This window comes from Psammomys obesus, unplaced genomic scaffold, assembly GCF_907164565.1.
Source record: "Psammomys obesus unplaced genomic scaffold, mPsaObe1.curated_primary_1811, whole genome shotgun sequence".
NCBI classification, from domain to species: Eukaryota; Metazoa; Chordata; class Mammalia; order Rodentia; family Muridae; genus Psammomys; species Psammomys obesus.
This window is the reverse complement of record NW_026591598.1, coordinates 3,989,213-4,015,569: the sequence shown is the minus strand read 5'-3', so window position 1 is coordinate 4,015,569 and position 26,357 is coordinate 3,989,213. Positions and strand designations below refer to the sequence as shown.

Genomic DNA, 26,357 nt, shown 5'->3' with positions numbered 1-26,357 from the left:
TTCTGACTTCAACTGTTACTTTATTATAACCTGAATTCTCTGTTACTGTATGATAACCTGAATCACAGTCTCTACGGTTCCTAGACCAGCAGCATTAAAGTTACCAGAGACCTCATCAGAAACAGACCCCTGGGCCTTCCCATGCCTACATGGTGAGTGTAAGAGACCAGTATCAGCCAGGACCCCCAAGATCAAGTTCTCAGCACAAAAGGGGTTTATTTGCCCCAGACAGACAGAGGGCAGGGAATCGGAGACAGAGGACAAGGGAGAAGGGAACAACGGAGAGGGGGAAGAGGTATTTGTCCCAGAGGACAAAGGACTGCCTCTAGATAGAGAGGAGACAGATATGACCCATAGGAACTGTTGGTTTATAAAGGTAAAGGGGCAACCTCATGTTAGGATGAGGTACTTAATTTTAATTTCAATTGGGCATGTTACTTAGGTGAGCCAAAGGGGACTTTTGATTGCTGAACTTTAATACTTTGATAGCTGGACCTTGGTAGTCAGCCTCAGGAGGAAGTAGCCAAATGAGGGAACAGACCTTGGTTGCTAGCTTTAGGAATGTAATCTAACAGTTTTTAGCAAGGCCATGTTCAGGCTGGCCAGAGTCCCTTTAGCAAGAGTCTAAATGTTAACAAGATCCTTGTCATTTACATATACATTTAAGTTTTAGAAACGCTACTTCAGACCTGGCCTGGAGTTGAGAGCATCAACTGCACTTATAAAAAACCCGCATTTACTCAGCGGCTGCTTCTCTGCTCACCTCCCCCTGGGAGGGGTGCAGCCTGGCCAGGCCACAGAGGAGGACAAAGCAGACAGTCCTGATGAGTCCTGATAGGGAGGATCAGATAGAAGTGGAGGAGGACCTCCCCTATCAGTAGAATAGGGGAGGGGCATGGGGGGAAAAGAGGGTGGGAGCCACATCTGGGATACAAATTGAATAAATTGTAATAAATGATGATGATAAAAAAAAAAAACCCACATTCACTTCCCAGCACCTCTATGGTGGCTGACAACCATCTGTAATTCCAGTTTCAGGGGATCTGATGCCCTCTTCTGGCCTTAGGTGGCACCAGGCACACACATGGTGTACAGACATACATCCAGGCAAAACACCCGTACAGATCAAAAACAAAACAAGATAACAACCACAAAACACCTGCCTGAGCTATAACACTTCCAGTGGCCTTCTTCCATCTCTTTGCCTAGAGCCCAGCATAAGACATAATATTAATGGTGGGCATGGTGGTATTTGAGAGGCTGAGGAAGATCATTAGGTGCTACGGCCACAGCGCAACTCCAGTACTGGGGAGAGGAGAATCTCTGGCTCACTGGCCAGCCAGCATAGCTTAATTGGTAAGCTCAAAACCAACTAGAGACCCTCTCAAAGGCAGAGGACGGCATTCCCATGGATGATACCTAAAGTAGTCCTCTTGTCTCTATACACACATACACGCACATACACACACATACATGTACACACACCACACATATACAAACATGCATATAAAGCAAACAAAAGATAGTAATATAGTCACAAAATGTCATATACTCTATAGTTTTATTGACTTATTTACAGAGATCCCACTAGTCACAAGTTAAAAAGTACAAGTTTGGTGCTGGGCATAGAGGTGCCTTTAGACACAGCACTTGGGAGGCAGAGGCAGGCGGATCTGTGAATTCAGGGCCAGCCTGGTCTACTCAGTTTGTAGGATACACAGAGAAACCCTGTCTGGGAATGGAGGTGGAGGTGGGGGCGGGGAGCATCCATCCTCTGCATTAGGTCCTGTACATGGCAGCCTTAACTTCTACAAGCATGTGGGAAGCTGGGACCCCAAGGCAAGCGGCCACTGCACAGAAGGCAAAGCGAGGCTCTGACTACCAAATGAAGGCTGCTTCTCGGTTTCTTTCCTGTTACTGTGGGTGATGCTCATCTTGGCTGTCAACTTGACATCTGGAATCAACTAAACCCACACAACCGGGAATGCCTGTGAGGGGTTTTCTTGATTGGATCATTCGGGTGGGAAGACCCACCCCAAGGAAGGGCCACACCTTCTGCTGGAAGCCCACAAAAAAACATGTTAAAGAAGCTTTTGCTTTAGGCTTGCCTGTCCTCACTCTCCACTCACCCATCCATTTATCTATATATCTCTTCATTCATTTTATCAGTTCTGTTCCTTTAGAGAACCCTAAACATGATTAAAACATGTTGACAAGTGCAACTTAAGGGAGAAAGGTTTTCTCAGGCTCCTAATTTGAGGCTACAGTCCATCACTGTAGGTACATCAAGGTGGCAGGGCCCTGAAGCAGCTGGTCACATCATACCCACCAGGGAGGGCAACGGATTAGTGCATGCCTGCCTGTGCTCAGCCTGCTCTTTCTCATCTGTCCCGGGGACTAGCCCATGACATTCAGGCTGGGTCTTCTCACCTTGGTTAAGAACACTTTGCAAGTATGCTTGCAAACCAACCAAATCTAGAACATCCCTCATTGAGACTCCCTTCCCACGTGACTTTCCGTGTGTCAAGTAGATAATAAAAACTAAGTCACAGCTGGCACCTCCTACCTGGCCAGTCACGCCAAACTCAGAAGCCCATGTCCAGTGCGCGCTTACTGCAGTCGTAACCTGTCACCAGGGAATCTCAGCATTCTCAATTACCTTTCTTTCTCTGTTTTCTTTTCTTTTTGAGACAGAGTCTCAGTATGCGGCCTTGCTGGCCCTGGAGCTGTGTAGCCCAGGATGGTCTCAAATTCACAGAGATCCACCTGTCTTTGCCTCCCTAGTCCTGGGCAGGACATCCGGGGCCCCTCAGTTACTTTAACAGCAGCAGGGGACCTCTCTCAAGGACAAAGCCTCAGAACCCCTCATGCAGCACTATCTCCCCCTGGTGGTTGGCTTTGGAAATGGAAACTGGCTTGATGATGAGCCTCTGTGAAGGGGTGAACAAGTTAAACATTCACTTTTCTTCAGTCCCTCCCTTTTTTGGCTGTGCAGGGTACTGAATCCAATACTTCATGTATGCCACACACACGGCTACTGCCCCGGATTCCCAGACCCACTCAGATCTTTACACCATTAAGGACTCAGATATTGACACACACAGAACCAGGACCTGAGCCAACCACAAGAGGTGCTTCAGAAGACCCAGGCGGAGGCGGCCACAGAACTCTACCTTCTGTCCTTTCCTTCCTTCCACTTCACGCCTATCGATGGAGGTAGACACTGCTTATCAGTGTTGCCTTTACTATTTCCCCCGCCTCTCTCCACGTCTCAGAGCTGGGGGTGCAGTGCTCGTGGACCTTGGTCTTGGCCCAGCATGGAGAAGTCCTAGGGACCTCTGCTGTAGGCACTGGTTTTTCAGAGCGGCGAGTTGCAAGGCTGCCATTCACTTCGGGATGGCCGGGGGCAGCAATGGCTGCTCTCAACTGTGGTGTTCCAGGTCTCTAGACACTGCACAGCCCTCTGGCTCCTCCAGGAAGAAAGAGACACTCACCAGGATATCTACAACAGGAGGACATCAAGTTTAACAAGACATCAGGTTGATCAAGGCCCAAAAGCAAAGCAGGGGTGTCTCTTAACACCTCCAAAGACGCAAGCCACCGGGGAAGGTAGGCAGCATGAGGAACTAACAGAAACCAGTACCTGGCACAAGGGTTTGGCACTCGTCTTCTGAAATTTGGTCCCAGGCCTTGGGCAGTGATTGGATGCTGGCCAAGTCTCCCCAGTGTATGGAGGAGAGGAGGTACTTTCTCTTCAGGTACTTTCCCAGAAGTTAAGGACTGCTCAGGAAAAAAAAAAAAAAGGAACTTATACAAACCAAGATAACTGTGTCGCTAGGTCATGTGATCTTATGGGATGACTGTTGAATGTGGTCCATCTCAGCCATGTGACTAAAGCAAAGGCAGGGGTGGAGAGAGCCAAGCAGCGCCTTTCAGCAGCCTGGCCTAGGGGAATGCTTAGCTCGTGTCAGCTGCTGCCGCTAGCTCACCTACACCCCTATTACAGTTATAATACAAAACAAAGGGAATAGGGAGGAGCAGCCACACATTTCTGGATCGGGTGACAATTTCCTTTGTCACCTGGACTGGATTTAGAATCACCATGGAAACACAACTCTGGTGGTGTCTGGGAGGGTGTCTCCAGAAAGGTTTAACTGAAGCGGTTAGACCCACTCTGAATGTGGAGGCTGGGGTCTCAGAATGAATAAAAGGAAAGTGAACAGAGCGCCAGCATTCACCGTCCCCTGCTTCCTGACCTAGGTGCGACAATGACTTGTGATCCTGTCCCTGTGCCCTCCCGTCCATAATGGACCCTATACCCTCAAGCTATGAACTGAAACAAATCCGTCCACCCTGAGGCTGCTTCTTGTTGGATACTTGGTCTCACAACAACATGAAAATAACCAACACAGGGGATGCTGCTGGTTTCAGCTTTAGACTTGAACTTGCACTTTTCTAAGTAGGCCAGCTGGAGGCAGCCACGGGAAACTGAGACTCAAGACCAGGAGCCACAGTGAAAGGAGCAAAACCAGGGCTTGATGACAGTAATGACAAGAGTCCAGTGGAAAAGGCCAGAACTGCACCTAATTTACTGCTCTCAGAGTCACTCCCACCATGCCAAGTGTCCTTCAGAACCAGGCCAGCACTGTTAAGCAAAGGCCCTGAACACACGATTCTGTTTTAAACCTTCTGAGAACTTTCATCTCAGAGGAACGGTCAAAACCTTCCAGATCCTTCTCAAAACACAAGGCCCTCTATCACTATCCTCATGGCGCTGCCCTCACCACACTGCCCTCACGGTTATTTCCTACATGTGCCAGCCTTTTCACCAGATGTGCCCTCTGACTGGACCAGTTGTCTCCCAAATATCCACAAGGCTCATTCCTTCCCTCTGCCAGAGTTTTGCATACCTGCCCTGACCACACTACCAAAATCATAGTCCCACCTTCCCACCACCTCATCTTCCATGCTTTGTTCTTAGCACTTGCCACCTCTGACACTATATATTTCCCCCCTTTTTTATGCCTCCCTCTCAGCACTTAACAGTAGTGCCTAGCAGATAAACTGTAAGAAACAACTATTAAAAACAAAACAAAACGAAAACAAATGGGGGAAGAATCCAGCTTTGAGCACTGAAGAGAGCTGCCACAGATTCTACAGCCTGTTGACCTTGTGAAATCTGAACCTGCAGAGGCTTCTAGGAGAAGCTCTGGGAGGTCTGGAAGCACTGGAAGGATATGAGCTTCGGTAATGTCTGTCGATGTCTTGTAGCCACTCCAACATGTCAGCCACAGAGGGGCTCACGACTGAGGGCTGCAGGACAGAATCCATGTCAAGCACAGCCGCGTGCTGCTCGTAGGTGTGGAATACCTGCTCCACGTGGCTGCTGATGGTGTCTCGAACCTTGAGAAGGGCGGCTCTGTAGGATGTGAGGCAGTATCGCAAAAAAAAAAAAAAAAAAAAAAAAAAAGAAGACGAAAAAAAAGGAAAAAGACAGGACATAAGGCTTCTTTCTTACTATTGGCATCTGGAGGTTTTGTTTAACAGGGGACTCAGACCCTCAGACATGCTAGGGAAGTGGCCTACCACTGGGCCACACCCCAGCCCCCACTTTGCAAATTCTATGTAATTTAGTACAGGAGAAGGGCAACCACACACCACAGTACATGTGAAGAGGTCAGAGGACTACTTTGCGGTGTCCACTCTGTCCTTCCGCCTTTCTGCGGATTCTGGGGACTGAACCCAAGTCATCACCCTTGCATAGCTGGCTGGCTTTACCCAAATGAGCCATCTTGACTGCCCTTGTTTGGCCAGTTCTTCAATGGCAGTGTGGGCTCAGGGTGCACAGACTACCCGGGAAAGTTATTTCCCCTGTGTATAAAGGCTCTCCTTTGCTCCCTGTGTCTCCCAGGAAGAGGCCTGCATACACAGGAAACCCACAGTCAGTGTATTGGTGAATAAAGATTAATACGATGCTGTGTATAAAGTGCTTTTGGCAGTGCCTAGGCATTAGTGTAATGCTGACTCTAAGAGACCCATCACCAAGACAACGGCTGTAACTTCCCAGAGGACAAAGGATCCTCCAGCCCAGAATTCTGGCTCTAAAAATATCTGACTGTGGCTTACAATGTAAAAACAAGAAACAGTCCAAAACCTGAAAGTATAAGTCTTACTTACTGACTGTGAGCAACATCAAAAAGAAACAAGCAAAAAGCAGAACACACAGTAACAGTGTAACATCTGTGTTGTTACTGTTTCCTGGGCTACCTCAGTTACACATTTTCACTTGTGTACAGAACAAAGTGGTGGTAAAGAGCTCTGGCTTAGGTGACAGACACTTTAGAATCTCAGCTCTATACTCACTGGCCATGTGATCAGGAGCAGCCGTGTATAAGGTAATGCACATAAGCCCTTAGAACTGGCACTTGCTAATCCTAAAGTTTACCAAAGACAACTGCAGAAGAAAGCTACACTCTTTCTCCATTCCTCTTCTCTTCTGCTTTTGTAATTTCTTTTGTTTATTTAGTTGGTTTGAGGTTATTTTTGTTTATTTATTTGCTTACTTACTTATTTTGAGATAGGATCTCTCCATGTAGCCCTGGTTGTCCAGGAACTCTTTATGTAGACCAGGCTAGCCTTGAATTCAGAAATCTGTCTGCCTTTGCCTCCTGAGTACTGAGATTAAACACCTGGCCTAGTTTGGGTTTTTTTTTAAAGACGTGAAGCCCAGGCTGGCCTCAAACTGACAGACATTCAACCTTAGTCCCTTGCATGACCATTTCCAGCTTGCTTCTGTCAGCTTTTGTATGCCCACCCTGACTGGAGCTGGGATGTCATGCAGCTTTTAACACCTTTCCACCAGAAAAGGGGCCATGGAGCCTCTTACTGCCTCTCAGCTAGCTTGTCCAGGACAACATCGCCGGCCTCTAGTTGCTTGCGCCTCAGCCGCTCCTGTAAGTCTGGAAAGGGACGAAGGGCCGGCACATCCTCAAACCGCAGACTCTGTGCAGCCTGCAGCTGCTCAGCCAGGTTGCTGAGAGAGGAGAGGAGGGGTGAGAAGTCCTGCAGAGTACTCTGCCACAGGTCCTGCTGCTTCTCCACCATGAGAAAGCACTTCTTCAGAGCCTCCTGCACAGCCAGCAAAGGCTGGTCATGAGCCATCTTCTGGGAAGACAAAAACAAAAGAGTCAGAGTACCAGAAGGGGAAAGCCAGGATCAGGGCTGAGTCATTTCTGACCTCATGAGAAGCCAGCTTTTTGTCTTTAAATAGTCTCAAGGAAATACTGAAAGGTATGGAGACTTGGGAGGACATGAAAAAAGAAGAGGCACTCCTTATCCGGGAAGCAGGTTGATAACGTTGGCCAACAATGAGAATTCCAGCAGTACACTTACCAATTGCTTATGGCCTTTTCTCCTTCTCAGCTGTAAACCTTTAATTTTCTAGAACTCTCACCAGAATTCCATTTACAGAGAAAGGACATGCATTATCCCTTCTACAACCATAATAGTTTATAATAGATTATAATTATAATCTATTATAAATTATAATGGTATTATAATAGATTATAATACCATCCAAGGAATCTTCTCACGTCTCTTATCAAACAAGAAGAGAAAGAAGGAAATAGCAAGGTGTTTAAGAAACCCCTTCGAGATGAAATTTTAAAGCCACCAAAATAGCATACACAGCTAATGTTAAGAAAAATCAATATTGCTAGCCTGGCAGTGGTGGCACACAGCTTTAATCACAGCACTTGGGAGGCAGAGGCAGGGGATTTCTGGGTTCAAGTCCAGCCTGGTTTACAGAGACAGTTCTAGGACAGTCAGGGATACACAGAGAAACCCTGATTCGAAAAACCAGGAAAAAAAAATCAGTTGCTGGTGTCCCTTGAGGAGACCATACCCACTTAGCTATGTCTTACTTTCTGAGATACTTTGAACAGCTTGCAGGTGTCTTTATTCCCTGCTTAGCTGCCCCTCTCTTAATCCCTGTGCTTAAGCCTGTATTTTAAAAAGCTTTAGGCTGGGCGTTGTAGCATGCACCTTTAATCCTAGCACTGGGGAGGTAGATCTCTGTGAATTCGAGCCTACCCTGGTTCTACATAGAGAGTTATAGACCAGCCAGTGTTACAGCGCGAGCCCCTGTCTCAAATGTGTGTGAGAGAGAAACAGAGACTCTACCTCAGAACTAGCTGGTGTTGTATTCTTTTCCAGCGTCAAAGTCATCGACTGAGCTGCAGTCCCTCAAAGCTTAGGGGAACGCCTCACGTTGCTGAGGGTGGCAGGGTAAAGACAATCACAGCTGACACTCAAAGGTGGAGGTTCTGGCGGTCCTCTTAGCAGCTCTCTGCAGAAGGACCTTGGCCTCTCACCTCAGTAGCTGATCCTGGAGGACTTCCGAAGGGCTTCACTACAGGGCAACCTCTTGCTTTCGATTGCGAGTCCCTGGGGCCTGCCTATCCTCGGACCCGTGCTTCTGGAGTTAGCTGTGTCTTCTTTCTTTGAGAGTGCCAGCCGTGTTTTTAAATCAGCAGGAAAACTTAAATCCTGAGTTGTCAAAACTTAGCACGCTGCTCTTGGCACTGTCTGCACATGCTCAAAGCGAACGCTACGCTCCAGTCCCACTTAGCGCGACTCTGGAGTCGCGAAGAGATGACGTGTGCTGCAATGACTTCTGGGCATTGAAGTCCTCCGTGATGATTGGCTGCCGGGTAGAGAAGATGCTTTGTTGTGATTGGGCATTGTGAGACGCGTCCTAAGACGGTGACTTGTTATTGGTCAGCCTGTGTCCGTTCAGTTTGAATTGGGTGGCGGTTAGCCGAGGAGCAGCCAGTCCCTCCGCAAGAGCTACGAGGCTTCCTGCGTCTGTGTTTTGGGATCCACAGGTACGTTTCCTCAGCCTTCTGGGTACCTAGACTCCAGCGACTGAGCTCTCGCGGCTCCGCACTCGCTCACGTGCCCTCTCCCCGTCTCAGCTGCTGACCCGATCGCTCGGCTCCTCGCTCGACGAAGCCCGCACTCCGGCGCCATGGCTCCCAGAAAGGGCAGCAGCCGCGGGACCAAGTCAAACACGCTGCGGAGCCGGAAGCTCGCCTCCTTCCTGAAGGACTTCGACCGCGAGGGTAAGGGGCTAACTCGGGTGTTAGCGAGTTTTGGGTGGGTGGGGGCGCGGGTGCGACGACTTCGCACACCTCCTGACACGGGATCCGTCGGCCTTGACCTCTTCTCAGTGCAAATTCGAGCCAAGCAAATTGAATCCGACAGACAGAACCTTCTCAAGGAGGTGGAGAACCTGTACAACATCGAGGTCCTTCGACTCCCTAAGGCCCTGCGAGAAATGAACTGGCTTGACTACTTTGGTAAGAGCTGCTAGCGTTTCCCCCCGTAGCCTACAAGTGCTTATCTTGAAAGCTTTCTGTAGGGACTCATTCAGATGTCCCTTTCTTAATAAGGTCTAACATAACCACCGGTGGGATAATTGCCACCTGTCTTAACTTAACAAAAGAATGACGGGCCCATAGAAAAGAAGCTGACATGAATTACCCCTCAGATGAACATTATTAGGACAGCGAGTCTCACCTTCACAGCTGAGAGGGAAAGCATTAGGAGGAATACACCAGAGATAGCATGATGGGGCCCTGAAGCTGGAGGGAGAGAGGTAGGAAGAGGAAAAGAGAGATATCAAATCCAGGGGACAAAGTGAACTTCCGATTCTTGAAGGCTTCGGGGTGGGAGGAGGTGTTCCACACCCGATGTGACATGGCCTAAGCTAGCCTACCTGTCAATAGGCAGGAATGCAGGCACCAGGTAGAACTGGAAAGTTGTCCTGCAGCTTTACAGAGGAGGGAGAGAATTGCAAGGCTACAGCACATTACGCTTTCTTATCATCTCTCTTTGTGCCTCAGAGGACAGTTTTGGGGACATATTTTGGGGAAGAAAGGAGGGGGTTGTGATTTAAAACTATCCTACTAGGGCTGGAGAGATGTCTCAGAGGTTGAGAGCACTGGCTGTTCTTCCAAAGGTTCTGAGTTCAATTCCCAGCGACCACATGGTGGCTCACAACCTTCTATACTGTGATCTGGTGCCCTCTCTCTGGCCTACAGGCACATGTGCAGGCAGAACACTGTATACTGTATAAATCATAAATAAATCATCCTACTAGCTTGGCGGTGATGGTGCATGCCTTTAATCCCAGCACTTGGGAGGCAGAAACAGGAGGATCTCTGTGAGCCGGAGGCCAGCCAAGCCTCCACACACAGAAACCCTGTCTCGAAAAATCAAAAAACAAAAAATAAATAAAACCACCCTACTGCATAGTCCACGTGGAACTTGTCATCCAGCCCACGGGTAGGCAGACCTTTTCCCTTAACAGGCCAGGTAACAAATATTTCAGATTTCTGGAACTGGATTTCTGTTATAGTTCCAAAAGAGCTGTGATGAATTTTATTTCTGGGCACACTGAAATGTCAATTTCACATAATTCTCTCATATCGGGATGTATCTGTGTGTAATCAGCCTTTTAAAATGAATGAGTAAATTAAGAAAAAAATGATTTGGTTTTGTCAAAGCTCAGTTAGAACAATATAGGATACTGCTATGGAAATTGCCACTTTTAAAATGAGCAAGTCACTTGTGAACTGCAAAGGCAGGAGTGTTTTTCTGATCAGAGAAAAAAATCGCAACCCATTTCCCACACTTGTTAAACCTCCAAGAAAGCAGGCCCCATTCTCTCTCATTGGTTGTGTGGCTTCCCCTTTCTCTGTTTGTCTTCCTCATCACTGATAGCTACCAGTACTTATCTTTCTTCCTAGGTAGAAGAGCACAAGAGTTCATGAGTCTTCTGTCATGTCTTAGTAATCCATCTGTTCACAACACAGTTTCGAGTCAAGTTGCTATGCTAGATGCTAAGATGCAGTAAGGGACAAAACAGACTTTGCAAATCTTCACCCCTAGAAGCTTATAGGTTAGTGGAGAAGGGTCATTTAAAAATTCATATGGAATTAGAATTATGAGGTCACAAAAAAGATGGGAGTAGTAGCCAGTAAGTCCAAAACAAGCATTAATAGTAAAAGCCAGTTTTGTGTTTGAGACAGGATCTCTGTAGCCATGGCTATCCCGGAACTCTCTTTTATGTAGACCACGGTGGCCTTGAACATGCTTGATATCCACCTGCATCTGCCTCCCTAAGTGCTGGGGTCAAAGGTGTGTGCCTCCACCACCAGGCCCATGCTGATTTCTAACAAGAGGAGCTAACCTAGGTTTTTATTCTGCATCTTGTTTGTTTGTTTGTTTGTTTGTTTGAGACAGGATTTCTCTGTGTAACAACCCTAGCTGATCTGGAACTGGATTGGTAGACCAGGCTGGCCTTGAATTTACCTCAGAGATCTGCCTGTTTCTGCCACCCGAGTGGTGGGAGGCACCATAGCAGGTTTTTTATCAGGACTGGGATTTTATCTCTGGAATTCAGGCAGGAGTAGACACCTAAATGGCTTTAGTTTAGCAGCTTTTGAGTAATTTACTGTACTATGTCTGTGTGTATTTACAGTTTGAGGCAGTCTATGATGATAGAAACATTAACAGTATTACTGTGTCGTTTGAGCTGAGGTTTAGAGAACGAATAGAATTTTGTATGGTACAAAGAAGTATACTGAGCAGCAGAGATACTATCAAAGCACTGAGTCTGGGAACAGCTGTACATTTGGAAACAGCAGGAAGTCTGAGGACATAGAAGGTGGAATAGTTAGCTACAACAAGGAGGCACCAAACTGGGAGAAAGACTGTGAAAGGCTGATCCAGTCTGAGAAAGATAACTGATAGCACTAGGAGATACAAGTCATCATGCAAGCCTGGTAGTAATTATGATGTTTTTGTTGTTTTGTTGTGTGTTTTTTGTTTTTTTAAGCTCTTGGCGGAAACAAACAGGCCCTGGAAGAGGCAGCAACAGTAAGTGATCAATCTTGTTTTTGAGTTGGTTAGTTTGTAAGTTTAATTTTGTCATGAATTCAACTGTTGGGTGTATACTGTAGAAAAAGGTTTTGTCAGGAGACATTATCCGTGTAAACTAAAAAAAAAATTATAGTTGTGTCAAAGATACTGCATACATGAAGTCCAGGTAGATCTCGGTCCTAAAAACGGAGTGTACTGTGTGACAGTCCCTCTCCCCTCCATCTGTGAATTCCTCGTCTGGCGTTGTAAAAAACTGTGGGTCAGAGATATTCAGAAAAAAAATAGGTTGCGTCCACACTAAATATTTACATACTTATTTTCTAAGTGCCACAGCGGAGTGACTATTTGCATAGTATTTACCTTGTTAAGTGTTTTGGCTTGTTTAGAAAGAATTTAAAATAACTATAGGTCTGTGTGTTGGTGGCAAACAACTTTAATCTCAGCATGGGGGAGGCAGAGGCAGGTGGATCTCTATGAGTTAAAGGCCAACCAGAGAAACCATGTCTTAGAAAAACCAATAAGTAAATAAATAAGGAAGTAAATAAATTAGCTAGCTATAGGACATATTTAAGTTATGTGCAATAAATAAATTAAATAAGCAAGCTAGTTATAGGACATGGTTAAATTATGTACAAATACTATTCCATTTTATTTAGTTTTTGATTTCTTCAAGAGTCTCACCCAGACAGGCCTAGAACTCATAACCTTCTTGTGTTTCTCCATGGGTACCAAAGAACAAATGTGTATGTTATTTGGGGGATTTTGTCTACAGTTTTTGCCCACAAGTTCTATACCTCTCCTTCCCTTTTTACTGTGTGTTCATGTTTTGCCTGCATGCATGTTTGTACATAGCATGTAAGCTTGGTTCCAGTGGAGGTCAGAAGGAGGTGTTGGATCCTCTGGAACTGGAGTTAGAGCTGGTTATGAGCCACCATGTGGATGCTGGGAGTTGAACCTGGGTCCTCTGTAAGAACAGTGTTTTTAACCACAGAGTTCTCTCTCCAGTGCCTTTTCCCTGCCCCCTTATTGTTTCATAGTACACCATGAGACTGTCCTATATTAGAATTATTTGGCATTTTGTTCTGTGCAGCTGCATAGTTACAGTGGGGAGAGTTCTTTGCTAGTCACAGCAAGCACCTTTTGACCTTGTCTGGGTTTGTGTTAATGAAGTGACTGATGGAAAGTCCTCAGACACATTGGATGTTTGCCAGGGGACTCAGCTATCCCCTCAGAAGATTGGCGCTCAGAGCAGCTCCTCCAGTGGAAGAAAGGGCTAAAAGTAAGCGGATTGCCAATGGCCAACAGTCAGCCCGTCATGCCTATGTATCTCCATACACCCCCCCCCCAAATAAACAGGTTTTTGGAGCTATCAAGGTTGAAGAACAGGCACAGCAGAAGATCATGGGAGCTCTGTAGCCTCTCCCCCACACCTTATCCTAACATCTGGTAGGGAAGTTTGTATTTTTCCTTTTCCCTCTGAGGAGTGAATAACGTTAAGACTATGAAATAAACTGGTAATGGTCAGATTAGCTTATAAACAACATATCAGCATAGGTAAACATAGGAGTTCGTCAGCATGGGAAAAGAAACTTAAAGGGCTTGAAAATAGGGACTTGAGACTCTTGGAGGGAAAGAGGTTACTGCAAACTATTGGGGGGGGGGCAGTGAGGAAAAGATGCCAAGGAGAGCAAAGGTTGTCCTGTTATACAAGTAGTCTCCTAGAAGGCCATCCATCTAACTTCTGCTAGGCCAGGTGTTATCCTGCAGTCTTCCCGTGCAGCAGAGACCTCTGCTGGAAAGGCTCTGCCTGCCTCTGCTGTTTGCTACTGCAGAGAGTGTAGAGTTGTCACCAAAGGGCTTCCCAGAGGCAGCCTGTGTCCAACCATAGAAGTCTGCAGTTCTGAGCAACCAACTCAAAATATGCCAGAGAAGTGTATTTGGGACAGAATGTTTTACTATCCTCCCCACTACCACCACCACCACCACCAAATTCTTTCTCTATACACTTTGTAGTAATTTTGATCATAAACTGTCAAATGTAGAGCTGGCAGAATGGCTCAGTAGAAAGACACCACAACTGACAACTATGCTTAGATACCTAAAGCCCACTGATCAAAGTTGTCTTCTGACTACACGAGGGCTTAGACCCATAAGGACATGAAATAAAGTGTTTCTCTGGGCTGAGAGAGCAGCTCAAGGTACACACACTAGTTGGGACCCCTATTTGAAACCAGTAGATGAGTAGGTAAGTAACTTAGGGCTGCTGTTAGGGGGTGGTGGGGAGAATTTCACAGGATCTGATGGTGGCCTCAGATAGATAGGATCAGAGTTGAATTAGCGGGTTCCATCCTAGGATTGTGGCGTGGTTTGAGGAGAAGCCCACACTTTTTGTCACAGACATGTTCCATGCTATGCAGAGTATCATAGGAGAAAGTGGGTCTGTCATCCTAGATCATCAGAATCAGTTCCATTTTGACAGCTTCCCTGTGGCTTTTTTATTTCTCTTTTTTTAAGATTTTTTTAAAAATGTATTATTTATACAGTATTCTGCCTGCATGTGTGCCAGCAGGGCAGAAGAGAGCACCAGATCTCCTTATAGATGGTTATGAGCCACCATGTGGTTTCTGGGAATTGAACTCATGACCTTTGGAAGGACAGCCCATGCTCTGAGGCATCTCTCCAGCCCCTTCCTTGTAGTTCTTTACCCTGAACTTTGCAGGGTAAGTGGAGAGCACTGGCCTTATAGTATTTACCTTGTGTTAAGTGTTTTGGCTTGTTTAGAGAGAATTTAAAATAACTATAGGTCTGGGTGTTGGTGGCAAACAACTTTAATCTCAGCATGGGGGAGGCAGAGGCAGTGCTAGACCGAAGGCTTCACTGATCCAGTTTGAGAAAGATAATTGATAGCACTAGGAGATACAATTCATCATTCAAGCCTGGTAGTAATTATGACTACATGTCCTTTCCTAGCATCACCATCAAGAGTGAAGGAATGAAGGTGGGGACAAAAATGAATGATTTAGTTCTTCAGACACCAGCAGCATTTGTGATGGCCAACAGCCATGTTACTGGTGGCTACCGTTGGACAGGACAGAGAATGAGTGATTTTTGTCTGTTGGACAAAAAGTTCTTTTGAACAGAGATGGCATCTAGTCTGTCATTGGCCTTCACAGCATCCCTAGGTATGATAAAATTGTTTATAAACAGTGTGCACACATTCATCTATTTTCTTGGGGAGAAAGCTGACCGTAGTTGTTCATCAAAATTGGAGCCTTGGGTTGAAAGGATATGGTGACTCAGGGTGTCCATCAGCTTCAGAAGTTAAAATAATCGGGAGCCAGTCTTGAGTTAGGGAAGGGTAAAGTGTTTGGAGGGGGGGGTGTGCTGTAGAAAGGTGGAAACAAGTGAAGCAAACCACGAGCCATTAAAGTGGTCTTTAATGTTTCAAAACATTCTAGATGAATCACGCTGGTTAGCTAATAATGTCTTCTAATTTTAAATTAGTCAGATATACAGAACTGCAAATAAGCCTTCTGATGCAATGTGGGAGATCCAACACTATCACACCAAACTGAAAGAATTCCAACTTTAGCTTTGATTTGAAACCCAGGGAAAAAGTGATACATTGGTCCCCAGTGCTCCTAACTAGGTTTGTTCGGGCTCCCAAGACCACTGTGTAGCTAGGCTTTCCTTGAACATGTTGGTCCTCCTGCCTCAACCTTACAAATGCCGGAGTTACAGGTTTTGTGATTCCCTAGGAAGACAGCATATGGTTATACATACGGCTTGACTTATCTCAAGAATACAAAGCAGAAGGAGCAGGGTAAAATAGCGCATATGCCAAAAAGTTCAGAGAAAGTCAAGCAGCTAGGCATGGTGGTGCCTTTAATCCAAGCATTGAGGAGGCAAATCTCTGGAGACTGGGGCCAGCCTGGTCTACATAGTGAATTCTAGGATAGTCAGGGCTACGTAGAGTAATCCTTAACAAAACAAAACTGGAGGAAGCCAGGTTTTAGCTTCCTGGAGCCCCATTCCAGTGGAGTCACAGGACAAGCTTTATTCAACATACGTGAGCTGTTGTCTCAGCACACAAGCTCATTCGGGACTCCATATAGATTTTTTACGGGTGCTAGTCATTTGGGCATCCTCTGCCTAGCAGAGGAAAGCTCGTGTTGATAATGTGTAAACTATATTTATTTTCACAAAGCTCCCCCCCCAAAAGTTTAAGCTTGGAGACAGCTATTCTTAACACGAATGAAGAATCCTGGAATCCTAGCCAGCCAAGGTCCAGTCTTGCAGTCAGGCCTGTAATGTTAACTCTTGTGCTGTGTCCATGGCCTGCCAACAGCAGTGAGTTCAAATGCTGCCAGTTGTTACTAGAGATGGTGGAAAGTTGGCAGGAATGCCCTACTTTGTTTCTATCAACATGGTGGACATTCTAGTCTGTTAGAGAACTGTTTCTTGCTGAGCATAGAAATGTTTTTTGCATTCTGAAAAATCTGTGTGTGTGTGTGTGTGCGCGCGCGCGCACGCGTGCACATGTGCACATGCACATACATGTCCTTTCCTAGCATCACCATCAAGATTGAAGGAATGAAGGTGGGAACCAAAAATGAAGCATTTAGTTCTTCAGACACCAGCCACATTTGTGATGTCTCTATACATATGGACACCACATTGTAATGTCCATAGATATATGGACACAGCCAAATCTATAAACTGCCTTCTAAACAAACAAAGTAATTAATGGTTTGCCTCTGAGGGATAGCAGGAGAGATAAAGAAACAGAACAAGGAAAAGAACACATAGCCAGCAGTAAGTTATTGTCAAGGTCTTTGGTCTTGGGCTGCATGGTAGGTTTATAATTCGTTTGATCCTTAGCTTACATTTTCATATACATGCTGGATTAAGCCTGCTACTTTCGGCTGTTTGTCACAGGCTGATGTTGACATCACAGAAATAAACAAGTTAACAGCTGAAGCTATTCAGACACCTTTGAAATCTGTCAAAAGTGAGTACTCATCTTTTGTATAATTTTGTTTGTATGTGTAAATCTTTATGGTGTGTGTGAGAGCACAGATGAGTGTGTGAGTGTGTGGAGGGAGAGGCTGCTGATGTAGGGTGTTAGTCACTCACTCAGAACTTGCCTCTTCAGCCAGTCTAGCTTGCCACATGCCCTGTCTACCCATGGAAGGCTGGGATTACAGAAGGCCATTTTCCTAGGTCCTGAGCGTCAGAACTCCATCCCTCACGCTTGCTTGCATGGCAAGTACGTTATCCATTGATCCATCTCCTAAGACCTCTAATGGTTTGAGTCAGAGTCTCAGAATGCAGCACGAGTGAGCCTGGAGCTGGCTGCTCTTCTACCTCAGTGCTGGCATTGGAGGCACATGCCAGCGTGCCTGCTGAGAGTGCATTTCAAAGCCCCTCATGGAACAGAGAGCTGAGGTCCAGAGAGCTTCGCTGGCCGCTTAGACCGGGCCTCGGTGGTGTCTCTGCCAAGACTATCTGGCCCTTGGTTTTGTAAGTTTAAAAACTTGATTTGGGTCACTGTATTCAATGATTGCTGGGCTAACGTGTGAGCTAAAGTGAAAAGGGAAGCTGTGCTGGAAACCAGGCCTGGTGTCTGCTCACTTTCTCCAGAAGTCTTAGTGAGACTCCCTGCCATCATCAGCAGGGCTTGAGAGAATGGTGGGGGAATGCCTTTTTCAGCATTTAAGTTCCTGTGGCTCCACTCAGGGATGTACTTGTGCAAAATCATCCCACATGCATGCCCCATACTGTGGGACTGTTGTTGCATTTTTATTTGGAAATGGGGTGGTGTGTGCTTGTAGGACAAATTGCAGTAGTTGGTTCTCTTTGACTGTAGATGAGGATCCAAGGGGTTGACCTTGGGTCATGAACCTTGGTAGCAAGCACATTTACCCACTAAACCATCTTGCCAGCCCAGATGCAGGTTGGGTAAATTAAGGCCTGGACCTTTTAAAAAAAAAAAAAAAAGAACTGGACCATGTGCCACTGTCATGGTTCGTTGCAGCTTGATACATCCATCCCTGTTAGAGCAGGACTGAACCATTGCCTGGATGTGCAGGCTGCTCTTCAGGGGCCCTTTGACACTCACCAGAACCAGAGCCATTGCTAATTCTGACAGAGTTGGTCACACTTGCCTTGTAAAGTGAGGAAAGCATGAGGTGTTTGGGCTCCGCCACATAGGATGGAATTGAGCTAGAGTTCCTAGTCCCCTTTTGAGTCTGTTAGGTGTTAGGTCCCTCTATATCTTTTTGTTTGTTTGTTTTCTTGTTTGTTTGGGTTTTGTTTTGTAAAGATGGGGTCTGTCTATATAGCCCTGGCTGTTCTTTGAACTCGTGTAGATCAGGCTGGCTTTGGACTGGCAGAGACCTATCTGCCTCTGCCTCCAGAGTGCTGGGGCTAAAGGTGTGTGCTACCACTCCCAGCCTTCACTGTCATTTATATGTGTAGGTAGTACCCCTTTCTGTTTTGAGTTGCATGAGTTTCACTTACTTGATGGTTAGCAGGTGAGGTATGGGGGCTATATTCAGCCTAGAACTGAGTACAGCAGGCCCATCATCAACCAGCAGTTAACAAGTGTCCTTATAACCCTTTGACCTGAGCTTCAGCTATAAGGAAATAAGCTATTTAAAAATGAAAAACAGCCACCCATGTATTTGGGAGGTGGAGGCAGGCATATCAGTAGTTAAAACTCAGCCTTAGCTACAAAGTGAGTATGAGGCCTGCCTGGGCTATCTGAGACCCTGTCTCAGAACACACACACACACGCTCACACACTTTATGTTTCGAGGTCATAGCTAATTAAAAAAAAAAAAAAAAAAAAAAGCCTATATTGGTTTAGTCTAATTTTCACATGTCCTTCCCCCATGCCCCATATGACTAAATCCATGAATTTTCTCTTTGTAACCCCTGCTCAGGATTTTCTAGCTCATAACTTGTGCTTATTTAGCAAAATCATGTTGGTGATCATTTGTCTTGTTTTTTTATGTGTGTGGGTGTTTTGCCTGCATGTGTGTGTGAACATCCTCTGCGTGTCTGGCGCCTGAGGAATTCAGAGGAGGGCATCAGATCATCTGCAACTGCGGCTCAGGTTGTGAGCCACCACTTTAATGCTGGGAACTGAATTTGAGTCCTCTGCAAGATGACAAATGCTCTTAACCATGCCATCTCTCTAGCCCTCCCGGGAGTCTTTTTTAAAAAGAGGATTTAAACAAAGGGAAACAGAGTGGTTAAGGAATGATGTGTTACTACTGTAGGGCCAGCCTGGCATTCTAATTAGGACAGACTTTAGCCAAGAGTGCACGATGCACCTGTAATTGCAGTGCTTGGGAGGCTAAAGCATGAGAATTCCGAGTTTGGGGCCAGCTTAGGTTATATAGTGAGTTTGAAGCCAGACTAGACTATGTAATAAGACCTGATCTCAAAAAGCAAATGAAAAAAAAAGAATCAGGTGAGTATGGGACCTGGTGCTGCCACTTACTAGATGTCTTTAGCAAAGACTCACCAGCTACCTTATAACAAATAGGCATCCTCACTTCGCTCTGTAAGAAGAGGGGTAGGCAGATTGCTGCTTCTCGATCATCAAACCCTAGAATTGGTTCTGTAGTTGTTATTTGTGGAATGAATGAACAAAAGGCTCATTGGACAGTATGAGACAAGTAACTACTAGTTACTACATTGCTATTTATACATAACATTATTATAATTAGAAGCAGGGAGGACAGGGTGTTTAAGATGAATTCCAGTGGAAATCCTCATGCTTAAGGGGCTTTTACATGGAAGGCAGTGCTATGGACTCCACTGAGCAGAACCGGTTCTGACAGAGTAACTCTTAAACTGTTTCTTACAGAGCGAAAAGTAATCCAGGTGGATGAAGTGATAGAGGAGGAGGAAGAAGGAGGAACGAGCCATAAGAATCTTCGATCTTCAAGAGTAAGTAGGAATTCAAGTTAAGCGTAAGTCTGAGAAGGGATACGCCAATACAGAAGTATGTGGCTGAAGTGGAGGGATGGTTTGGCAACTTAGAGCACTGTCTGCTCTTGCAGAGGGCCCTGCTTCTGTTCCTAGTGCCCACATGGCTCACGATAGTATGTAACTCCAGTTCCAAAGGATCTGACACCTTCTCCTGGCTTCCATGGCCCCCAGACACACATGTGGCACACACGTATACATACAAATCATCTATACACATAACAATTTCCTGTGGAGTACAGGGTTGCTCTGGCAGAGCTCACAGACTGAAAAGACTGCACTTGATGTGTCAGATAGCATAGGTCATTATAGGTACAAGTGTAAAGTGCATCAGGAAGAGGGGAAAACGGGAAGCTTTAGGACACACATAGCCAATCTTTTCAGAGCAAGCTTCACTAGCTAAAGAAGAAAGGGATGAGAGTTCAAGACAAGGTGAGAAAAATCTTTCTGAAGAACAGGAAGTGGTCTGGTTTGGTCAGGGTAGAAGCTGTGAGAGAAAAGGGGGAAAGTAGAGACCAGATAATGGATGGCCCAGTATGCCAGACGTCGGCTTCCGTTTTGTTACCTAGGCAGTGGTAAGAGGCATCAGTATTTCAAAACTAAGCTGGGTGTGGTGTCGCCACCTTTAATCCCAATACTCAGGGATCAGAGGCAGGTGGATCTCTGTGAGTGGATAGCCAGGGCAACATAGAGAAGCCCTATCTTGAAAACGGAAAAAAGAAAAAAAAATTCAAAACTATTCAGAATAAAGGGAAAGGAAGGCAAGGGATCCAGGCAGGATAACCTGAAGTTTAATGCCTATTAAAAATAAAAAAATTTGATTTGGGGGTGAGTTCTTTTAAGAAAAGAGTGCTCAGACAGCTGCAATCCAGTGACTGAAGGGTCCCAAAAGCAGAGCGGCTGGTTAAGATGCTGTAGTGTACCTGCCAGTTGCCTGCCCTGCTGAGTACTTTTCAGGATGTCTATGCCAGACAAACTTCTAGTCTGGAGCTCAGCAGGGTGGCCAGTTGAGAGATACTCTCACCCCTGGCTCTTTAAACATTCAGGTGGGAAGACTGTGCTGGAGAGCAAGCAAGCAGAGGGGGAGCTGCAGGCGGGCGCTAGAAAGGAGATGGGAATGAGTTCCTGAGGAGAACCCCCACAGGCAACCAGAAAGTCAGGCAGCGAGGCCAAGTGTAAGAGGCAAAGGAGAGAATGTGCTTCCTGTCAGGATTTCCAGAGTCAGGAAGGTAAGGACTACAGAGGCTCCTTCCTTGGGGCATTGGGCACTTGGGATGCCCTGAGCGACCCCCATAGGGGAACTTCAAGGAAAGTAGTAGGAACAAACTCACTGACTAGCCAGTGAGTGAGCTCCAAGTGCAGTGAGAGAGCCTGTCGCAAACATAAGGTGGAGAGCATCGTGTCTGACTGCACACATGTGTATACACACAAGAATTCCCTTTAATCTTGGCCTACATCCTCTATCTCAAAGTTCTCAGGTTCTGCATATTTTAGTCACTAAACTCTATGGTGGTCGTCCTTATATGTTTGGTCAGGTTCTGAGGCAGTCTCACAGTGTAGCCCAGGCTGGCCTTAAACTCACTGTCCTCCTGCCTCAGCCTTCCTTCCAGGTGCTGGGATCAGCAGCATGTGCCATTGTGCTCAACCGCAATGAACCCTCTTATGTTGAGTTTTGCGTTTTCTTTCAAAACCTAGTTCTTCTTCCACTCTTTTATCTTTCTTTTCTGACTTTGCTAGGCTTTGTGTGATTTCAGCTTTGTGCCTTTAGGTCAAAAGATGCCCTCCATCCAAGAAGAGAAACCAGTCCATACAAGGAAGAAGCAGAAGCAAAAGGTGATTGGTTTTCCAGAGATGTGTTGTTCTGCTTTTCTTGGAGAACTCCATTCAGTGTGGCAGAAATAGAGGGAGAGCAGCAGGAGCCACCTGATGTGGACCCTGGGAACTGAATTAGGGCCCTCTGGAATAGCAGGAAGTGTTCCTAACCATACAGCACCTACACACACACAAACTCCAGCCCCATAATTTTTTTTTTTTTTTTTGAGACAAGGTTTCTCTGTGTAGCCTTGGCTGTCCTGGACTCACTTTATAGATCAGGCTGGCCTCAAATTCACAGAGATCCACCTGCCTATGCTTCCCCGAGTGCTTCAGGCATGCTCCACTGTGCCCTGTTAATAACTTTCTTGAAATGCTCCTCTGGCCCTGCTAAGTTAGGAATCTCCATGGGCTCAAATGGATCACTCGGACTCCACTGTGAACCCTTTGTGGGAAAGGAGAAACAACTTAGGGAATTGGGCTTGGGCTGCATGTCTCTGAAAGAGAGCAGGCCATGCTGAGGCAGAGATGGCAAGATATTAACCAGCTGCCCAGAGAAAATGGTGCCTTTCATGGTCCACAGGCTTTTCCACGTGGCTGGGAATTTGAATGCTGGCACAGCATCTGATATGATCATTTGCCTCTGTGGCTACTGCTATCCTTGCATCTGTAACTTGACACCTCTCATGGCTGTTTCTTGCCTGCAGGTTAAGCCGTGACTTTGTGACACCAGCGTTGAGCAGGCTGGAGCCATCTATGGTGAAACCAACCCCAGGCATGACACCTAGGTTTGATTCCAGGTGAGTACTGAGAGCAGCACTGGATTGGGTAGAGTCCAGCACTGAGCAGCAGAGCATAGGTAATGCTCCTGAATCTTTGGAGCGGGGCACCTCAGAGCTGAGGTTCCCGCCGTTCCCACTGTTGGCCCTGCCCTGACAGCTTTATCTGATGAGAAAGAGAAATCATTGCCTGTAAGAGCTAGAAGGCTTATACTTTTAGCCTTCTCTTTTTCTTTTTCTTTTTTTTTTTTTTTTTTTTTTTTAAGATTGATTGATTGATTATACAGTGTTCTGCCTGCCTGTGTGCCTGCGCCCCAGAAGAGGGTACTAGATCTCATTATAGATAGTTGTGAGCCACTATATCATTGCTGGGAATTGAACTCAGGACCTCTGGAATAGCAGCCAGGCCCCTTAACCTCTGAGCCATTTATCCATTTTTTTTTTTTAAGATTTTTTATTTATTATGTATAGTGTTCTGTCTGCATATACACCTACACATCAGAAGAGGGCACCAGATCTCATTATAGATGGTTGAGCCATCATGTGGTTGCTTGGGAATTGGACCTTTGGAAGAGCAGCCAGTGCTCTTAATCTCTGAACCATCTCTAAAGCCCTAGCCTTTTCTTGATTCTGTTAAGATGGTATTTAAATATGAGTAGTTGCTTATTCCTATACCATTGGAAAGAAAATTGATAGCACCTTTCCTGAGCCAACCTAACAAGACTGTTTAGAGCAGAAGTTAATACTGTCCCAGGAGGCTGGCTGATCGGGCGGGAAGGCAATGTAGCCTTTAAGGAAGAGTGGCGGTAACACAGACTGGTAATCCCAGCCCTCATGGAGGCAGGAAGCTCCGTTCCAGGTCATCCTTGGTTATGTAGCCAGTTTGTGGCTAACCTGGGCTACATGAGACCATTCTCAAAGAAAGGAAACGAGAATGGTGATTGCTCCAATTTAGGAGCTTCACGATCATAGCCGATCCCTCAGGCTGCTGTCCACGTGTGCTGTGCGCTCCTCTTGCTCTTGTCTGTGCAGAAAAATAACAAATTAAGACAATAACTTCTAGGGAGTAGTACAAGAAGTGGCTGTCCCAGGTGAGAAAGACTTTCACTTCGAATTCCTACCCTGCTGTTTCCAGTGACATCTAGCCTATGCCATTTTGGAAGATATGTGTGATAGAGTTCTGTCTTGAAAAGGGTTGTCTGGGATCAGTGTGTAGTCTCAGAATCACCCACCTTTGACTCTGCAGAGGTCCTGGAGATGGAAGTGCAGGAACCAGCATGCTTCTGGTTCTGTGGATGGGTAGGTGATAGACACATCTATGGAGCTTTTGCCCTCGGTTTGCTCGGCCTTCAGTTGACTTTTGCTGGCTATATGTTTGATTATTGCAGCCTCCTTTCTCCAGCTGTGTTTAGTCATTACAGCCTGAAAAATGTTTTCCCTAAATTTAGAATTTGCCTTCTTAGAAACGTGTGATTTGAAAACTACAGCTTGAGAGCAGATGGGGTTGGAAGGGCTTGTTGTGAGGGTGTCATTATTCAGTCTGCCAAGCCATCCTCACAGAGATCTCCACCCTTTAGTGTCTTCAAAACCCCAGGCCTTCGCACTCCAGCAGCCAGAGAGCAGGTTTACAACGTCTCCGTCAATGGCAGCCCTCTTGCTGATAGCAAAGAGATCTCCCTCACTGTGCCCGTGGGTGGTGGTGCGGTAAGTGGCGCCCTGGGAAACCAGGCCACAGTGCTGTAGAGTGAAGCCTCTCCTTTCCCCGAGTTGTGTCTCCACACCTGCTTCAGCTCCAGGTTCCCTTCAGTGGGTGGTTCTTAGTCAACACACTGCCTTGGCACTTAGGACCCAGTTTTCTCTCCCAGGGTCGAGGCCCTAGGAGAACCGTTGCCTAACCCTGGGTCCCATGTGTCCCTCAACTATCTTCTGCCTCTGAGAAGCAGCTCAGTGAGTACAGTGGGTTTAGAGTGCTACCATCTGTGGTGTGTACAGCAATGGGTACTAGAGAGAGCACAGAGGAAGGCAGAGCTGGGATGAGCCAGCATACCTCCAACTTAGCAGTCTTGAGGGATTCTAAAACAGCCTGGCCTGGCTTCTCAGCGCTGCAGAGAGCAGGTTACCAGCTCAGCCTGCATGAGGGGAGGGCACTGAGAGGGACCAATCTGAGATACGGTTTGTGTGGCATTGTACTTGTGTAACCCAGCCAGCAACCCACTGATAGCACTGATGGTGTCATTGTCTCCTGAAGTCTAACAACTGATTCCATCCGCCTGCATTATCATTTCTCCATCCCGCCTGACTTCTGTCACCACATGAAGAATAAAAAGGGGAACCCGGGTACACTGGCTGCTGGGAGAGGTTCCAATCTGGATAGACATACCATTTAACCCTTTCTCTCTCCATACAGAGCTTGCGGTTATTGGCCAGTGACTTGCAGAAGGTTGATATTGCTCAGCTGAATCCAGAGGCCCTTGGAAACATCAAGAAGCTCTCGGTGAGCCCCAGATGCATCTCGACAGCGAGTAGCTTGTCCTTGACATTGGCCTTCGTGGGGCTTTGCAGAAAACAGCTCTCACTTTACTGTTCCACTGTCAACGCTGTTCCATTTTCTCTTAGTTTAAATTCTCAAGAGGAACTTGGACGTGAGTGGGAGCTTGGGGTACAGGCATGGTTGCTAGAGGCCTATCCTTGCATACATAAGTGAAGGGTACACAGGAATGGGGCAAGCCTTGAGCTGGCATCCTGATATGTATTAAGGTCTCCTAGCCATCTGGTGACAGTCATCCCCCAGCATCAGCTCCTTCGCTGTCTCCCTTCAGAAATGAGTCTCCAGCTAGTCTCTGAATAGTTGACAGTACAAACAAAGAATAGAAGGCAGAGTCAGTCAGATGTGACGTGGGAAGCTGGCAAGGATGCCTCAGAGGTGAAGAGCTTGCTTCTGCAGAGGACCGGGTTTGGCTCCCAGGAACCATGGCAGTTCACGACCACCTGTAACTCTAGTGCCCTCTTCTGGCCTCCACAGACACTAGACACCTTCACACGCATAAATAAAAACAAATCTTCAAAACAATCCTGTGCTTGGGTTAGGCTAAGAGCTGACAGGGCTAGCATGCCAGGCACATCTTTTAACATCTCTCCTCATTTTAGAGCCGTCTTGCCCAGATCTGCAGCAGCATACGGACTGGCAAATGAGAAGATGACAGAGCAGCGCACATGGCAGCAGAGACTGTGGTAGCAGAACGTTCACATCTGTCCCTTCCCCTTGTTCTGTGTTGTGCTGGATGGAGCCCTAGAGTTCACCTGCTGACACATGCAGCAGGGCTTTCTGTCTCTCCGACAGCTCGGGTGTCTTGCTGCACACCTCTGGCTAGCAGGGATTAGATAGGGAACAGGCACAAAGGCCGTGTGTGCCTAGTGCCAAGTGACTGTGAGCTGACTGTACACCGCTTGGAGTGTTTTCCTGGAGGCCAGTGTGACTTGTGCCCGGGGCACAGGCAGGCTGTGCAGTCAGCAGTGGGGTCCATCTCTCCTCATTACCTCTGTTATTTCAGTTCTCTATTGGCACAAGTCTTTTGAGGTCTTTTTCTTTTGCTGGCTTTCATACATATGATTTTCTGAGCAGTCATATCTCAGCTGATTTTCTTGCTGAAAGATTGCTGTTCCCAATAAATTGTGGTTTGCTTTGGTTTTTAAGTCAGTGTTCTGCCTGTTGTCTCCAGCTGTGCCGTTCACTAGGGTCGTTTGGGAGCTATAGCTACTGGAGTGAGCATCTCAGGAGTGTGGAAACCTCTTCTGTGATACCCCAAGATCCAGGGCTTA

At 46.4% G+C, this 26,357-nt stretch overlaps 2 protein-coding genes across 5 annotated transcripts; one reads left to right on the top strand and one right to left on the bottom strand.

Moving 5' to 3' along the window:
* Positions 1-1,548: 1,548 nt before the first annotated feature.
* Positions 1,549-8,611, bottom strand: Airim (AFG2 interacting ribosome maturation factor). Of its 4 annotated transcripts, none has more exons than XM_055611417.1 (5): positions 8,182-8,611; positions 6,887-7,164; positions 5,170-5,419; positions 3,644-3,780; positions 1,549-3,502 (listed from the first exon to the last, which is right to left on the bottom strand). In XM_055611417.1, exons 1-5 carry the CDS (start codon positions 8,224-8,226, stop codon positions 3,445-3,447), a joined length of 768 nt encoding a protein of 255 aa, XP_055467392.1. In that variant the 5' UTR covers positions 8,227-8,611; the 3' UTR covers positions 1,549-3,444. The 4 variants fall into 4 exon arrangements, with proteins under 4 accessions (XP_055467392.1, XP_055467396.1, XP_055467394.1 ...); XM_055611421.1 differs by having other exon boundaries at positions 3,644-3,761; positions 5,227-5,419; XM_055611419.1 differs by having other exon boundaries at positions 8,373-8,611.
* Positions 8,612-8,818: 207 nt separating this feature from the next.
* On the top strand, positions 8,819-26,231 carry Cdca8 (cell division cycle associated 8). Its single transcript, XM_055611416.1, has 11 exons — positions 8,819-8,885; positions 8,976-9,122; positions 9,231-9,359; positions 11,903-11,943; positions 16,885-16,957; positions 19,826-19,908; positions 21,716-21,780; positions 22,467-22,559; positions 24,116-24,242; positions 24,946-25,032; positions 25,686-26,231. The coding sequence occupies exons 2-11, from the start codon at positions 9,029-9,031 to the stop codon at positions 25,728-25,730; spliced, it is 837 nt and encodes a 278-aa protein (XP_055467391.1). The 5' UTR covers positions 8,819-8,885; positions 8,976-9,028; the 3' UTR covers positions 25,731-26,231.
* Positions 26,232-26,357: the final 126 nt, after the last annotated feature.

Bases quoted from the DNA above. Each gene is read 5' to 3' on its own strand.
- Airim (XM_055611417.1), bottom strand. From the start codon at position 8,226: ATGACTTTGACGCTGGAAAAGAATACAACACCAGCTAGTTCTGAG. The intron at 3,781-5,169 runs GTCAACAGGCTG...TTTCCTGAGCAG, and splicing joins GCAGGTTCAGATTTCACAAG to TCCTTAACTTCTGGGAAAGT. The intron at 3,503-3,643 runs GTACTGGTTTCT...CTCCTGTTGTAG, and splicing joins GTGCCAAACCCTTGTGCCAG to ATATCCTGGTGAGTGTCTCT.
- Cdca8 (XM_055611416.1), top strand. From the start codon at position 9,029: ATGGCTCCCAGAAAGGGCAGCAGCCGCGGGACCAAGTCAAACACGCTG. The intron at 19,909-21,715 runs GTAAGTAGGAAT...TTGTGCCTTTAG, and splicing joins AGAATCTTCGATCTTCAAGA to GTCAAAAGATGCCCTCCATC. The intron at 22,560-24,115 runs GTGAGTACTGAG...TCCACCCTTTAG, and splicing joins ACACCTAGGTTTGATTCCAG to TGTCTTCAAAACCCCAGGCC.